Raw genomic sequence first — 18,720 nt, forward strand, 5'->3', positions numbered from 1 at the left:
AATGCATCTATTTGACATAAGCTCTTTTTCTATTATTTGGTGAAGGACAGCATGAACATTATTTATACGGCACAGTCTTGTGTTGACCTGTATTGTCTGTCCTTCAGCTCTGAATATCCAGAAGATTCTTATATGATTTTAATGAAGATACAGCATAAATCTAACACATGGAATATGTTAGAAAGTGTGTCAGAAGGTTTCATCCAAATGTGCTTATGTTTCAGTACGCGGGTTGATTTTTAGCAGTGCAGTTATTCAGAGTTTCTCTCTATACAGTATATCAGTTTTTCTGCTGGTAATTCAGTCCTTCCATCTTATATACTTCATTTTTCTCAGTCAGGTTCATGGGTGGTTGAAGTCTATCATTGATGTAATAGATGCACAGCAGGGAACAGCCTTGAGTACACAATGTACACCAGCACTTGCATTAGGAAATCCTTAAGCAAACATTCATCCTGGAAGTATGTACTGGCATCTCTTGAGAAAACCCAAAAAATTACACATAAAACACTTCACCCAGCAGGCACCAAATATGGTGTCCAATATAGTGTCATGCACTGCATCAATTTTGTTTATAATTGATTTAGGCAATTGGCTTCATTTATAACTACTCATAGTCACAATAATAACAAATATGTATCCACTAGCAAATTAATTCAGAAAATATTTTTTTTTGTTTGCTGTGAACAGTTTCTCAAATGGCAAAATTTTACTGACAGAAAAAAAGGAGGGTGCTGTGAATACAGCAAAAGGATTTATTTACAGGGGAGCTACACTTGAAAAAACAGAACCGATCTAGAAACAAAGGTTGGTAACCTGGAACTGCAAGGGACCTTAGTCGATTTTAGGTGAAGAAAATTACATACCAGAGGAAAAGGAAACCTATAGGATAAACTGACATTTTTTAGCCATAATCCTTTCCCATTTTTATGTTCTGTAAGGACATGATTAGTGCTATGCTGTCATTTTAATTTAATAGTTACACCAAATGTACTCAGTGTTTCCTAGCTATTCGGTCATTCCAACAACAGAGTAAAATCCCTGAAGAACTAAAAGACGATATTGGGGCCTGGTGAGTCCAGGAGGTAGCCTTGTAATGATGGTGCCGACTTTAGGATTGACTGCAAGTGGTATTAATGACTTCTTCCTGGCAGTACTCTTTTAAGGTAGTCACAGATAATTCATCTATCCTTTCAGCTGTATTTTAAATTCTATTTCCAGAGCTAGGTTACAGGAAACAGGTGAGAGTAAAAGAAAATGCTTTGTGTTACCACAAAAGCAGATTTAACAAACTTTGTTACTCCATATTAAAATTAATCATCTTTTGCTGCTGTTTAAATTTACATATTTGATAGACAAAGAATTACCGAAGCCTAGGAAAAAATTTGTAATCTCGGGCCACCTTAAATTCCTTTACACCTCTCCATTAGCGTCTTTTGTATTGTAAATTTGTTTATCAGCACAAGCAGCAAGCAGCCTGCTGTCTCATCACCACACTGCCACAGCTCAATTCAGGCAAAAAGTTCTCCCAGTTCAAGTCTGTTTATCTGGGTGTGAGGTGCCTGGAATTGTATAGGGTAAATAATATATCATTATTTGGAACAGATGCATTTCATGTGTGTTCCGTGTCTACAATGATCTGTGTATTTGTAGGATGACAGGAAATGCGAGAAATGCAAAAATGTTGAACACATAGCTAAAACAGAAACTTCTTTAATGTTACAATACTAATGATAAACAGAGAAATCCTCACAATTGCTGTGAAGTCATTGTAAAATGTTTATTGGTCTTCTTTATATGCATAGTGTTGAGGTTTTTGTTTTCCACATCTCTTTTGTCACTACTCCCTTGAGTAATAACCTGTGTGATGTCCTCACAGGTGGCGCAGTGGTAGTGCTGCTGCTTTGCAGTAAGGAGACTGTGGAAGATTGTGGGTTCGCTTCCCGGTTCCTCCCTGTGTGGATAGCGCTTTGAGTACTGAGAAAAGCGCTATATAAATGTAATGAATTATTATTATTATTTATTATTATGAGCAGAACAAAAATATGGGCATGTGCAAGAGTCACCGAAGCACTGCCCATCCAGAAAAGATGTCAGGTCATGGAATGTTTAGTATGTTGATGTTCATTGACATCCTGCTTGTACAGTAGGAACAAAGGTTTGCATGAATTTCATGTAGCATCACTGGGCACAACAAATGCTTCTTGTGAACCTGCTTGATCAATTGTAGGGTTTTTTTATGTGTACACATACCTGCCCTCACTGGCATACAAAAGGCTGGTTTTACAACTTTTAAGCTTGTGATAAATAGTAATTTTGTGACTGGAGGAAAAGCAAACAGGTAAACATTTTTACAATACCTTTTACCAAAGTCTAAGTTCTGTATTCTGTATAATTACAATTTCTTTTTAATTATCCTGTTATGGAGTTTAAACACGAATAAAACATAATTCTGTTTCCTCACAACTGCAGAGTCCTGGGTTTAAATTTCAGCCAAGACACCATCAGTGGAGTCTGCACTGCTTGGGGTTTTCTCTCCAGTTCCATTGGTTTTCTTCCCACATCTGAAAGATGCAGGTGATAGGCTAATTTGCAACTCTAAAATGGAGTTGAATGACTTAGTTTGGGTGATGGGTGAGACACCCTGTGCAGGGTTACTTTGCACCTTGGGCCTTGGGTCTGTTACAGGCTCTAGCTCACAGTATCATTCAGTGAATTTGATAATGGATGAAATATAATAGGCTTATACAAATGCTTAGTTGTCTGTTTCATCTGTTAATAAACAACAAAGAGAACAAATAGATTTGGCTCATCTTAGCGATCCCCGTATATTTGGCTGTCCAAAATACGTATATGCAAGATAACAAAAAATGTCTTTTTTGACATGACTCTTTGGTTTACTGACTCCAAGATGGTGGTGGAGCCGTTTTTCACTCTAGAGGATAGGATGTTGCAGGTTTAGGAGGCCAGGAACTGGAAGTGACATCATTAGGGGGCGCGACTGTCAATCACTTCTTCTGCACATGGAGGAAGAGAGAAAGCATTAGGTAACAGCACCATCCCCTGGCTGAGAGTATAATTATCTTTCGATGAGCCCTGAAGTTGTCTCCCAAATGCACGCGTGTGATAAGTGAAATAATGAAGCTCAAACCTTGCTTGTTAAGGAAGTGTTGTATGTTTTCTTGAACAACAATTTTAGCTGCTGAACCAAGTTTACACAGTGCCAGCATTGGTCACACCACAATTTCATGGCCTTTTTTTTATCACAGACACAGTTTATCTATGGATTAGTTTATTTTGGGTAACACACAGCAGTACTAGAAAGGGAACTGTGCTTAAAATTTTGAAAAAAAGAAAAGTTTTATAAAAATGAAAATTGCAAACTTTATATTCTTCATCTCACAATGCCCATTGTCCAATATAGGAACAGAGTGTCAGAACCTGTCTGGGTGCGTGACAAGAACATACTTTGGACAGGATACCAATGCATCGTAGGGTTCAGGCACACATACATCAGTATTCACTCACTTCAGGCCATTTTAGAAATGCCAGTTAACCCAACATAACATCTTTGGGATGTGGGAAGATCACGTCAGCATAATGTTGAGAAAATCATTTTACCTAAAGTGCATGCTTTTTGCAGGCAGAAGAAAATCACAGATACACAAAGAACATGCAATCCTCATATTTTTCAATTCAATTTTTTTTTTAAGTGTCCTGCCACTTAAGAGTTCAGTGAGTTTTAGTATACAGCTTTATTAAAATACACAAAACACAAAATAAAATTTGACTTATAATAAAAACAGGGAAAAGGCACGTAATATGTAGAAGTATATGCATCTTCATATATGTAATATGTATGTGTATGTAGTTTTTTGCTTATGTTCCATGATGTTTCTTTCTTTCAACATTTTTAAATATATATATATATATATGTATATATATATATATATATATATATATATATATATATATATATATATATATATATATATATATATATATATAGTCATTGGTCGAGGGAAGGACAAGACTTGAAAGAAATGTTGGGGTGCCAACTAGGCCATTCTATTTACTTGAAAACTAAAAGGACTGAAAATAACAGGCACCTGATAACATGATACATTAACAATACAGTATCTGCCAAATAATTCAAAAAGTACACAACACGTGTTTCGCACTTATTGGGGCTCATCAGGTGTACATATATTTGCATCCCGTTATGGGGATAAAACCTCGTATGTCAGTGCCTGAGACAAAGCCTTTGACGTTGCATAACAATAACTGGTTCACTTATTTTACACGGTGAAGATTGGAATATTAATTTCTTAGGTCTGATATATACTATATGTATATATGTATATATATATATATATATATATATACAGTGGAACCTCTAGATACGAGTTTAATTCGTTCCAGAACTGAGCTTGTATAGCGAATTTCTCGTATCTAGAACAAACTTCCCCATTGAAAATAATGGAAATCCAGTTAATCCGTTCTGCACCCCAAATATATTAACATAAAAATCAATTTTCCTAACAAATAACACTGATAAATTATATATACTGTAGTCTACCTTTAATAAATAACACTGGTAAATAATATAACTGATTATTAAAAGAATCAAAACAGGTGTCCAAAGTGCAGTAGAGCATTCAATAAATCTTTAAATAAATAATCCTTAAAACAGTTGTGAAGTGGAGGTTTAAAATACACAAGAATAACAATCCTTTAACACGAGGTTAAAACGTCAACAAGAAGCAGTCTTTAAAAACAGATGACAATCTCCGGTGCTTTTTCTCTGTTAGCGTCTCACCTGCTTCTCCCATGCGGGCTCTGCAACAGGCGAGACACTCTAAATGCAGCTGACCTTCTCTACACCGTCCTGCTTCAGCTGTTTGGCTCGCCTGTTCAGCTACACGCGAGCCTGCGCGAGCCAGCCAGCCAGCCTGCCTGCCTGCCTGCCTGCCTTCTCTCTCTCTCTCTCTCTCTCTCTCTCTCTCTCTCTCTCTCTCTCTCTCTCTTCTTTAACTTCTTCTCCCCCTTAACCGGCTCGCACTTCTCTATATATGCGGGGAGGACATGGCAGCTGCAGCCCATCAGCCACAGGAACAATCATGGATGTGGGCAGTTTCCCACCTGTGCACTTAAGTGAGAAACGCAGACACCGCAGATCGCGGCTCGCAACTGCTACCACGCCCCCTTGCTAAGCCGCGAGCTATACCCACAGCCTGGCTCGTGGCTCGTTACGCGAACCAATGCTCGTATTTAGAGCTGAATTTTTCGCTCATACTTTCCTCGTATTTTGAATTTCTCGTATACAGAGGTGCTCGTATCTCGAGGTTCCACTGTATATATATATATATAAAGCATATAACAAAGCTAACTTTCCTTCTAACAAAAGTGTATCGAAAGCGCTGTAACAAGAAGAATACTGATCTCTATTGATCGCTAGCGAGATGGAGGCTTTCAAAATTATAATAATAATAACAAAAACTGTGTTAACACACAATTAAATAATTGTCGGTGTTAATTAATTAATGTGTTAACGCGATAATAATGCATTAACTTGCCCAGCCCTAATATATATATATACACAAACTTACAGTGTATTTATGTAGTACCCTAATGATAATTTTTTGTCATCATAGACATAGACAGAATACACAAAATAACTGCTCAAAAAAATATTAGGCCATGGGAATCAAAGGACACCAACATTTGATGATCTCCCTACATTTTTCAGTTACTGCTATTTTCTCAGGCTGTAATCTGCCCTGCTAGTCTAAAGCTCATCAGAGACGAAATGTTAAGACCTGCTGTGACATTGTAATAATGGCTCCTTTATGAAAATGAATACATTGACATTAACATTAATTATCCAAGTGCTGTAATTAGATATGAAGCCACTGTAGCTCAGCTAAGAGTCAAAGGAAATTATTTCAGCTTTGCTTCTGCAAAATAACGAAACACTAGAGTAAAAACAAATGATCATAAATAAGTCTTACATGATGGTATATAACCGTCAGCAGTTTACAGTAAAACTCACTGAGCCACATATAATGAATGAGACAAAAAGACAAAAGATGTGAAATATAAATTGTAACGACCATAGACAGTGTTATTGTTATTATGATGTACTGTGGATTATTCATGCAAATACATGTTAATTAAATGAGTCCTCACATGACGATTACTTGAAATTGTCTTTTATTAAAGTGTCAGGTCAACTAGATATAGTTTCTCTTTTCAAACCAAAAATTAATTTTCTAAAAACAAAAAAAGTAAAAACACTTGCTTGCTATTTGATTTCTTTCTGTGTTGTTCTTTGTTCATTATCTAGCACTTCTAAAAAAGTCAGAGAAAAAGTAGTTTATTCAAAATGAAAGCTAACTACTCCCCTGAGGATATGCATTGCAAGGCTTTCTAAAATTAAATATCTGCATAATAACTTTGCTATTGAGGTCATAAAAATAAGTGGTAAATATTAGTAACAGTCTGATCCAGTAATTATGATTTTAGTCATTAGAGTACATGAATAAATAAAGACTGTTTGGGGCAAAAAATCTGAGTGAAGACTTGGATTGGCATTCCTGGAAAAAAGAGAGAGAGAAAGCTGAGGTTGTTGAGACTTCTCTCAATAATTCCTTGTTAAACTGCTGTTGATTTTTAGAATTATATCATGTAGTCAATAAAAATCATTATGAAAAAAAATGACCATTTTAAATTAAATCAGACAAATCTTATGAATATCAAGCATACATTCAGGAACATGTTAGGAAAGGTATTTCTTTGGTGCAATTTTATTTTACTGCAATGTAACCGTACCTTAACAAAAGCTTTATTTGCGTTAATGAGCAATAAATGACTAATAGATGAAATCAGAAGAAGTCTCTATTCTAATGTGTTATCATAATCTAATCTGTTACCATAAATTCTATAATAGACCAAAAAAAAGAAAAGAAATGACAGTGAGTCAGAACAAATATGCTTGACATTAAAATTGTATCAAAGTATTCCACTGATTAAGAAATTAGTTGAAAAGAAAACAAAAAACGTACGCCTAAAGATTGAGGTTTTCAGTACTTGCTGTGAAGCATATTAATTTCATCATTTTAAATACCAAATAGAACTGTATGCCACATACAGGCATTCAGGATTTACATGGAGACTTGATTACATACAGAATCATTCTGTGATAGTATAATTTTTTACAGTGAGACTGGGAAAATTAAGGGAATCTATTGAAAAAAATATGAAGTATAACTAACAACTGAGTGATAGTCTTCCTGTGTCTACAAGGGTCTTCTTCCAAGTACTTCTGTTTTCTTCATTGACACACGTTGTTAATATGAAATTCTATATTAGATAAGTGTGAATGTGTGTGTGTGTGTGTGTGTATTAGTACGCCTTACAACAGAATGACACCCTGTCTAGTCTGGTTTCTGTTTTCCAACTAATGCTGTCTGGCCTCCTCAACCCTGAACTGGAATAACTCGGTTTAAGAGTGCAGTGATATATTATGGCAGGGTTTAAATATTAATATATAATCCTAAAAACATTTAACATTTTTATTAAGATGCAATAATTTCTGGAGGACTGTGGAGTTCTTTCTACAACCTAATGACATGCTTTCAGCTTTAAACTCTGACATACATTAAAAGAGGCTAAAAATAAGAAAAGATAACAACATGACTATTGACAAGCAAAACAACAAAGTTTTATTTTGCATTGTTTTGTGAAATTGACTCTAAGATTTATTTTGCATGAAATTTAACAATCGTGAAATGGCAAATTCACTACAAAGGGTTTTTTTTAAAGGTATTTTTGATTGGAAAACAAGGAATACTGGTCCCTACAGCCACTTTACACTGACATTGGGCACATTACTGTGTATTCTTAACAGGAAAACATAGACATTCATGCCTTTGTCATTATCTAGAAGCCATCATTTCTTTTTTCTTAATTCATACAGATGAGCTGGAGGATATGCATGCTCCAAACACCGTGGAAGAATCTTTAGAACTGCTTTTCCCAAGATTATCATTATACTTGGCAAAGCATGCATAATACTACAAGAAAAATGACAACATATGTCTCATGGATCAACAAAATGTGTATTAAACATGTCAGGAAATGAGTTCATTACTTTTAAAAAAAAAAAACAACATTTTATTAATAGGGGCACTTTACATTAGCAGTAAATCTCAAAGTGCAACATAAAAAGATTAAACAAAGGCAAGGCAAGATAAAAACGGAGATAAAACAACAATAATTATAGCATTCTTGTTAATAAGCTTTCCTGAATAGAAAACTCCTTAGCTGTTTTTTAAAACAGCCCACAATCTGCTGTGTTCTCAGGCTCTCTGGTAGGGCATTCCAGAGCCGTGGAGCAGGGGGGTAAAGGTGGTAGGTATTTGTAAAACGGAGGTTTCTTGTAGTGGATTGTAATATAAGGAGTTCTTTAAGATATTGTAGACCATTTCCATGGATACACTGGTGAGTGAACAGAGTTTGTATTCGATACGGAGATGGATAGGGAGCCAATGAAGTGACAAAAGGATTGGTGAGATGAGTTCATATTTCCGCACCCTCATTAGGATTCTTGCAGCACTATTTTGAATTTGTTGGAGCTTTTGAAGGCTCTTATTGGGTATCCCGATAAGGAGTACATTATAATAGTCCAGTCTGGATGAGACAAGGCATGAACCAGCTTTTCAGCATCACAGAGGGAGAGGTAGGGACGTAGTCTGGCTATGTTTCGGATTTGAAGGAATGCAATTTTACAAAGGTAATGGACATGTGTATCAAATGACAGATGGGAGTCTAACTTGACACCCAGATTTGTAACAGAAGGGGAGAGGGTAATAGTACAGTCAGAAAAGGAAATACAATTTACAGAGGAACGAAGTTGATGGGGGGTGCCAATTAAAAGAGCTTCAGTTTTGGTACTGTTCAGCTTGAGGAAGTTCTTGGACATCCAGGCCTCAATCTCATCCAAGCAAGAGGAAAAAGTTGATAGAGGTGTAAGAGAAGTCAAATCCAGTCTCACATAGAGCTGCGTATCATTGGCATAGCAATGGAATGAAACTCCATGCTTACGGATGGTGTGACCCAGGGGTAGTATATAAATATTAAAGAGGGTCGGCCCAAGGACTGATTTTACACTAGGGAACTTTATTTAAAACACTAAACGCTAAATGACATGAAGAATTAGAAAACTAGTTCCAAACAGAGGCTAAAACCCTTTTTTGCAGTGTCAATGGCGCAAGTTTTGCAAAGCGAACCTGTAAGTCCGAATCTCAGTTTCATCATTATTTATGACAATTTCAGGTCATACTGTGCCACACACCTGCAGATAAGTGACCATCTCCTCTCCACCATGGGGTTTCTTTTGGTTCTTGACTCCTGACATCTACTCATCTTCAACACAGCATGCAGTCTCTCTTGGCTCCCTCTGGCTGCTCACGTTCTTTTCAACCTCTCCTCTAACATGGTGGTTCCTCCTACTTGATGCAACCTCCCAGGGTTTTCTGTCACATAGGCTCTCATTGATCAGCTCCTTCTGCCGGAATGTCAAACCTCCTGTTAATCACAGTTAGTCCTTTTTAAAATTCCATTTAGAAAAACCAGTGCTAAAGTTGACTGTCACTCAGATAGCTTGAGTCACCCCATCTATGCTTATGTCTGCTGGCCCTACTGAACACTGCAGGTGGTCTACCACTGCAATACCATTCACTTTGCTTTAAAATAAATTCATACACACGTCTTGAGAAATCTATACATTTATATAGAAAGTATTGATTCAATGAAAATGCATTTTTTCATTTCTGTTTCATAAATTTGGAGAGTAGTGGTTTCCCAACTTGGGGTGCTTTCTGTGTAGTATTTGCATAATTGTGATGCATTGTTGGTAACTGTCTCTAAAATGTCATTCTCGGTGGTTTTGTGAAAGCACTGTGATGAATTGGTTATAATTCAAATTACATTGTCACCTTTTGTACATTGTTTTCACATTTGGCTCCCACCACACAATTGAATTATTACATCATCATCATCATCAACAACAGTTTTCTAGGCATTTTCCAGATTTATCTAGGTTAGCATGTTGCCCCTCATTTTTTTTTGTCACTCTCCATGGATCTGGGTATTCTTTAGGCCTCATGGCCTCCATTTTTACCGTATTGTATCTGTTCATCCAATCCTTCCCTGCCTTTCACTCCAAGTGCCCAAAATACGTTAGCACAATACCTGTTGCCATTAAACATATTGGAAAATGGAATTCAGGATGAAAATTGTAAATATGCTAAACATTCTTTCAAGTCTGCAAGTAGGCTTATAATTTCATTTACCATAGTTGTAATGTCTTACAGAACACAGCCATGCAAAACAGATATAATATTTCTACATATTGTGAAGCAGTAAAGGAAATAAACAATACATATATACATTTTTATATGGGAAAGAAAAATGAAGAGATGTAAGCAGATGTTAACTTTTTGGTAAATTGGATATTCATTTGCCATTCACATTGTAAGGTCACTACTGCTTATTGTTGTCCAGAGAAGTCCATGTAATGTATGAGTGTAGGAGCAAAAGCAGAACTTTAATTTCAATACTGCATGTCTTTATACATGTCATTCAAAAACATTCCATGTCTCTTACTCTATCCTATACTGTATTCTTTAATTTTCCTTTTACTGATTTATAAAATTTCCTCTCTCTCAAATCCTTCTTTGACCTAACCTAACCAAACAGAAACTTTGCCTCGCAATGACAGTGAATGTTTGAAAACAACTTCTACATTTTGTAATTTATTAGTCAATGGTCACACAAGGATTAAGTCTAACTGCTTGCTATGAACACACATAATAAAATGCATTATGTACTCTTTCCAGCTTTTAACTTTCAAACTGGAACAAATAATTTTTTTACTGTATATTTTTTAAACATAATATCATTATAATATAATATCAATTTGTTATGGATGTTTTACAAATATTAATTGAAATTTATTTTTAGGTTGAGGATAAAAAAGAACATTGCTAAAGGAAGAATTAGACTGCCAAAACAGCATGGCTTTTCATCACTTATGGGCTGTGATACTGTCATGTTTGTGTGTGCAATGGAAGGCATTTGCTCAAGTAGAGGGTAAGTGAAAATTAATTATCAGTATATACTGCAGGATAATGTAATTTTTTTAGTATATACTATGCAGTTGATGTAAACAAAAAAAATTTCAGGGATGTTCCCTAAAAAATAATAAATGCTTCTCAAGTGAATTATTGCAATGTCCTGAATACCTGTCTAAATGATGAATCCTTAGAGCTACAAAATTCAGCATGTAGTGAGGACTTTTGACAAGGAGTGACATGACATCTCACATCACTGATTATACAATATTTGGCCAAAAGTAAGTAGACATCCCTCTAAATGATTGAGTTCACGTGTTTCTGCCACATCCATTGTTAATGGGTGCATAAAATCAAACACATAGCCAAACAATCTTCTTTAAAAATATTTCCAGTAGAATGTGTTGTACTAAAGAGCTCAGTGACTTTACATGTGGCACTGTCATACAATGCCACCTCTACCACAAGTCAGTATATAAAGTTTCTGCTGTGCTAGATCTGTTCCTGTTAACTTTAAGTGCTGTGATTATGAAATAGAAACATCTAGAAGCAATAGTAGCTCAGTCCCAAACTGGTATGTCAAGCAAAGTCACAGAACAGGGAGGGCAAGTGCTGAAACGCATTGCACATAAATTGTCTATCCTTTTGTTGCATTACTCACAACAGAGTTCCAAATTATCTTTGGAAGCAACATTAGCAAAATAATTGTGCTTTGGGAGCTTCATGAATTGGGTTACCATGGCCGAGCAGCTGCACAGAAGCACCTGCGATCACTATGTGTAATGCCAAGCATCGGCTGGAGTGGCACAAAGCACACCACCAATGGGCTCTGGAACACTGGAAACGTGTTCTCTTGAGTAATGAGCCACTTTTTACTATCTAGCAGTTTTATGGATGAATTCTTGGTTTGGCAGATGCCAGGAGTGCAGTTCCTTGTGGACTGCATAGTGCCAACTGTAAACTTTGGTGGAGGAAAGAAAATGGTCTGCGGCTGTTTTTAGGGTTTGACCTCAGCCGCTTGGTTCCAGTGAAGTGTCCCGTTAATACTACCGCATACAAAGACATTTTAGACAATTCTGCTCTTCCAACCATGAGACAACATTTTAGGGACGATCCTTTTCTGTTCCTGCATGACTGTACCCCATGCACAAAGCCACATCCAAAAAGACATGGTCTGACAAGTTTGGTATGGGGGAACTCAAGTGGCCTGCACAGAACTCTGAACTCAACCCTATGGAACACATTTGGGATGAATTGAAATGCTGATTGTGCCTTTTCATCCAGCATCAGTAGCAGACCTCACACATGCTCTTTTGGCTGTATGGGGACAAATGTTCATAGAGGCACTCCAAAACCTTGTGGAAAGCCTTCCCAGAAGACTGGAAGCTGTTATTGCTGTAAATGTGTGGCCAACTACATATTAATGCCCAAGGTTTTGGAAATGGATGTCCAACAAGCTCATATACTGTAGGTGTGATGGTCAGGTGTCAAACTTTTGGTCATATAGTGTTGCTTGTTTACATTAGTTCTCTGAAGTTTAGGATTGATTTAAGATTTGACTTATTATGTATAGAATAAACATTTAAATAGGACAGTAGTTCTTGGATAAGTTGTAAGGCCCTTTGAAAGACTATCAATTGAAACATTTGAAAATCATACATTGGTGCCTATTCTATAGTCAATGCTAAAAACCAGCAGAGATCAGGCTTTTCTTTTCAGAACCATAAGCTCTATAACAACAGCCCTTTAAATATTAGGATACCAATGTCACTTTACTACTGTAATAAATCCATGTAAGGAACAGGATTGTCATTTATTAAGCATCTGACAACAGTTACTTTAATATTATCTTTGACAATAGTGGTCAACCTGGATGAACTTATAAAATTAATTTTGACAACAGTGAGCACTATACTAAATTGTGTCTAAGATTCAGGGGTTTTGATTTTGTGTTAGACCTTATAAATAGAATGTGATGTTTTTGTATTAATACAATATTCCTGGGGTAAACATAAATAAGCAAAATGTGATCTATGTGAAATATGCTCTGGAGGCTAGTAGCTGAATCTGCAATCTTATTAAAAACTTTTGCTGCTAATTTAAGGCATTGTTATAGTTGATAGTTTTGATTTCACATTAGACTGTTTACTAAATAAAAAGTATTCTTATTTTAATTTTCATCTTTTGAATATAAACAAAGTACATAGTACTAGTAATTAAATACAGTAAGGTCATACCTACTGGTAAAGTTGGAATTGTGTTTACTTTTTAATTTATAAAATAATTAAATAAGGATCTGCAATGGTTTAATTAACAGTAAGGTATCATGTTTTAAATGTCAACACAATGACTCATAATTGGAACAAGTGTTATCATTTTGAGAGGTTGCCAGACATTTCAAATCTCTTTAGAGTCACTAATGGCATCCATCTCTCTGTATTAAAGTATTAAAATTTTTCATCAAAAAATGTGGCCAAGGAACGTCATATATCATTATATATTTCAGCTGTATTTGCTTTCAGTTTGTGACATTAGTATCTCAGTAAAGGTAAAAACTCCTTAGAATTTCACAAGCCATTTGATGAATATTATCATTAAAATCACTCTGTCTGAAGCAATTTTAATTTCTGATGAAAGATACAATTATCAGGCCAAAATCTAAGGAGATTGGACATTGTACTTAATATGTGGTTGTTAAGCAGGGCAGCTTCAGATCTTACAGTTTCTACTTAATGCAAATTGTAAATCCAGGTGCAAATGGTGAAAGATTTGATTTGAATTTGACTACCAAATAAGGTCTCTAAGATGCAGAAATTCACCTCTAGATCAATCAAAGACCTTGTTTTTACATTTTTTATCTTTGTTGAAAGTTACCTGGTCAATTTTCCTAACCAATATCTACTGAAGAATGTGCTATCCAGTTGTGATAAACATATTTGTTGTATCTTTAGTCTATACCAGTGACTTCAGAAGGGTCCAACTCTGTTTAATTTGAGGCAGCATTGGGGATGTAACCTTTCAGTCAGGTTTCCAAGTAACCATTAGTAAGATACACTGAAATCTAACACAAACTTATATCTCACATACATATTTCTTATCTCAGGCTTCTTAAAATGTATTCAAGTTACAAGAAAATTTGTAAGTGATATCATTTGTCTCTTTGACCACATGTTTTGGGAATGTACACTACTAGTAGGCATCTCATTTTGCATTACTGGAAGAATAAAATCCAAACTTCCATAATGCAATGGGAATAGGGTGCCAAATTGTACTTAAATTGGAAAAACTCTAATTCAGTTTATAAGAAACAGTGCAAAAATTGTTTAGAATATGGTAGGGATTTATCAACGTTTTCCTCAGTAAATTAATCATGATGGACTGTTGTTAACCTTTGGATGCCTCAGTATCTATGGTTGATTCAAGCTGAATCTTTTTTATTGCTTTTCTAGATGGGTAGAGGATGAGTATTTGGGATGAACTGATAAAATGTACCATTTTGTTTCTGACTAACTTGTAACTTCCTCTATGAAATGCAAGCTTTTGTGAAGGCTGTTAGGTGTAAGTGAGCCCCAAAACCCAAACACGAATATACCAATGCAGTCCTGGGTTCAAATGAATATTATGATACTTCATAAACAAAATCATAAACAAGTTGTTTCTTTTCCCCTCTCTTTCTCTCCTCTCCTGTCTCTATCGTACTGCTCCCCTCCAATCAAGTGTTGCCTTCTTTCCTTCCAGTTCCGACTCGCCTTGACAAGACTGTGCGATTCTTTTTATGTAACACCTGGGAGTACTTCTGATGTCTGGCCCATTGGTCATACAGAAGCTCCAAAAAACAGGAAGTGTAACTCCCTGCAGCATCTGCTGGTGGTACCTCTGGACCCCAGCAAGGATGCACTATGACTAAAATTCCCAGCATTCCTTGCAGGTGTCTGAATGGGTACCGATGTCCAGGATTTCTGCCATCTAGCATATGCGGAGAGACAATAGACTACTCTCCCCTGTCCTTCCATATTATGGGCGTCCCGTTCAGATACGGATCCAGATACGGATCCCAAACCAACTCCGGCTTCAGATGGTCCCTCCATTATTTTATACCAGCTGGTCACAGAGGCTTCTTTCTGCCAATACAACATTTGTTCTGTCCTGGCCTTCTGTCTGGGTAGTAAAGCAACCCTTTTTTTCCTACACTTTACAATCAATAAAATTAATCTCATAAGGAAGTGAAGCTAGTGAACCAAGAATGACCCTTTTATTCTGTTGTGCCCTGCTTCACCACCTCTGAAGCCACCTCCCATACTAGGCAAATCCTGACAAAATTGTACAGCAGAAATGAAACACAAAATGATTGTGGAAAACAGCCCAAAATTAAAAAGTAATTCTAAAATAAAGTGTTGATTATTCCATGAGATTTTTCAGTGTCAAAAACCTCTGTAACAATATGCATTTCAATATCAGAACCAGAAATAAGCTGTAAATAATTTGCAAAAAGTCACAGCATCCTGATGTTTCCAAGTTTAACATAAATATATGAACTTATTAAGGTTTATTTTGGGGTTTATTCTTCTCTGTTTTAGTTTTCTTTAACTACTTATTATCAATATTTGTGATAAGAATCTTTTATTGAGGGTGGCACAGTGGGTAGCGCTGCTGCCTCGCAGTTGGGAGACCTGGGGACCTGGGTTCGCTTCCCGGGTCCTCCCTGCGTGGAGTTTGCATGTTCTCCCCGTGTCTGCGTGGGTTTCCTCCGGGCGCTCCGGTTTCCTCCCACAGTCCAAAGACATGCAGGTTAGGTGGATTGGCGATTCTAAATTGGCCCTAGTGTGTGCTTGGTGTGTGGGTGTGTTTGTGTGTGTCCTGTGGTGGGTTGGCACCCTGCCCGGGATTGGTTCCCTGCCTTGTGCCCTGTGTTGGCTGGGATTGGCTCCAGCAGACCCCCATGACCCTGTGTTCGGATTCAGCAGGTTGGAAAATGGATGGATGTTTTATTGAGGGTGGCACAGTGGCGCAGTGGGTAGCGCTGCTGCCTCGCAGTTGGGAGACCTGGGAACCTGGGTTCGCTTCCCGGGTTCTCCCTGCGTGGAGTTTGCATGTTCTCCCCGTGTCTGCGTGGGTTTCCTCCGGGCGCTCCGGTTTCCTCCCACAGTCCAAAGACATGCAGGTTAGGTGGATTGGCAATTCTAAATTGGCCCTAGTGTGTGCTTGGTGTGCTTAGTGTGTTTGTGTGTGTCCTGCGGTGGGTTGGCACCCTGCCTGGGATTGGTTCCTGCCTTGTGCCCTGTGTTGGCTGGGATTGGCTCCAGCAGACCCCCGTGACCCTGTGTTCGGATTCAGCGAGTTGGAAAATGGATGGATGGATGTTTTATTAATCTTATAATTCATCTCAGGTGTGGTTAATTTGGGGATATAAGCTTTTTGTAGTTGGGGTTTATGTGTTTTCTTTCTCTCCGAGTGGTCTCTAGTGGAAACTTTACACAGACAGCAGAAAAATGCGTGCCAGCAATCAGAGTGCAGTTCTTGGCCTGGAGACTGAAAGATACCCTGTTATTGCAAATAGTCGTTAACATTTCATAAAGTATTATTTTAACGTAATATTTGTCCCTACTCCCATGATATATTTAACATGTAGCGACATCCCTCTTTTGTAATCATGCCAATTCTTGTCTAATCCATGATTAGCCTTTGGATTCATTGCACCAGTTTCATATTACAACTTGCAAATATTAACTAAAAAGGCAAGCTGACTCATACCTAATGCAATAAATGCTTACTGGATCACAACACCAACAGACAACAATTTTTCATAAATTCCCTAAATCCCCAGCCCCAACATAAAAAGCAAAAAAAAAAAAAATAGAACTACTACAATTTTGGTAACATTCTTTTTGATCTTGCAATACTCCCTTCTGCCGAAGTCATATAATGTATATCATTTGTTGTCTTATAAAGGCAAACAGTACTAGATACCTGAGCCATCTTGCATAGTCATTTTTCTCCGTCTACCATTCTGGCAAAAGGTACAGCACCAAGAGCACTTGCACTACTAGATCTGGAGACAGTTATTTCTTCACAATCATGTTATTGATTAATTTGCCACATTAAATTGTGATCTAAAGTTACTTGCAAATTACTGATCCTTTAGGTCATGGTGCTGCTCATCAGTCTCTTATACTAATAACTGCATGAGAGTTTCTTGTATATATCATTGGAGATTACAGTCAAATTAATGAGTTTGGATTCACTGTCTGTGTTGCATTTGTTGTCTGTGTTTGATATATTACTACTGTTACTAATGTAGGCATGCAAGTAAAAACTTAATTTTACTATGTATACATGAGAATAAATTTGAACCTGAACCTTAGCTAAAATATACCTAATATAGTAAGAACAGAAGGGATGGTTTTGATAATGTTTGAAATAGATGCTACTAAAATAAGTGAATAACCTGAAAAACTTATGTACAGGTGTGACAAGGAATGACATCCTTGTAGGAAGATGCTAAGTGATCACTCAGTCAATTAATTATCAATTTTGCCTTTGGCAATGCTAGTAATTAATTAAAACAATTAAGATGTCCACACAGTGTCACCAAATTAATATAAGTAGAGTAGGGGATCTCTGTTGTACTTTCCAGCTGGAATGGCAGAAATATAAAGGGATCTGTACAATTTATGAATGAGGATCATAATTCGACAAAAGTCTATATTAAACACTTTCACTTTCTCTGTTGTGGTTAGGCATGGTAATAGACTATTTTTAACAAAAAACCCAAATATACTTATTGCAATAAATAGAAAAATACAATATATTTATAACACGAGGATAATAGAGATGGATATATGCAAGTATATACATCGTAAGACAAAAGGCAGAAACAATAATAAGGTGTTACGGCACTAGATGGTGAAGCCATGTATAATTGGAAGATCCTGAAAGAGTTAGCAAACATCAAAAATAGCAGCCAGAGCTCTGAGGAAACATCAGCTCAGATGCAGGTCTTTCAACTGAAGTCTTCTGGTAGTGGCATCCTATTTAAGTCCAAGTACCCAGAAGTAAAAGTGATGCCAGGGCTTTTTGAAAACGCTGATCTCCTGCTCTAAGGGTGAAAGAAAACAAGAGATGGCAAATGATAGTGCCAACCTTCCACTTGGGGTGGAATCACTATGTAATAAGCTCTGAAGCTGTCCTCTATTCACATGTGTTTGACAATATATACTGTATATATTCATATATGTATATAAATACAGTATAGACAATTGACAATAAGATTCAAAACAAAAGACAAGACATTTCTAGCATTTCATTTGGCCTGTGTTTGATCATTTTATCAGATAAGACACAGAGACTGCATTCCAAAGAGAGACCCAGTTTGGAAAAGTTGAAACTGATATTATAAGTATCTGGCAATAGCATTTTTAATCCAGAACTTGTGTTCCAGGCACAGAAAATGGACAATACCAGCCTGTCCTACACCCATTACAGTTAACCTGGGAATTTAGTGTAAAATGTTCATAGTTTTATTTGCCATAGGTTGCACTTATGTTTACTTGCAATATACAAACAAAATTTGTCGAGTAAATTAGAA

At 36.7% G+C, this 18,720-nt stretch overlaps 1 protein-coding gene across 1 annotated transcript in view; it reads left to right on the forward strand.

Moving 5' to 3' along the window:
* The window catches only part of col7a1l (collagen type VII alpha 1-like), a 548,766-nt gene that overhangs the window by 34,871 nt on the left and 495,175 nt on the right, over positions 1-18,720 (forward strand). Inside the window, exon 2 of the mRNA XM_051929632.1 lies at positions 11,026-11,154. Within this exon, the coding sequence (XP_051785592.1) occupies positions 11,079-11,154 (76 nt within the window). The 5' untranslated portion in view covers positions 11,026-11,078. The remainder of the gene's footprint in view (positions 1-11,025; positions 11,155-18,720) is intronic.

This window comes from Erpetoichthys calabaricus, chromosome 1 (genome assembly GCF_900747795.2).
Source record: "Erpetoichthys calabaricus chromosome 1, fErpCal1.3, whole genome shotgun sequence".
NCBI classification, from domain to species: domain Eukaryota; kingdom Metazoa; phylum Chordata; class Cladistia; order Polypteriformes; family Polypteridae; genus Erpetoichthys; species Erpetoichthys calabaricus.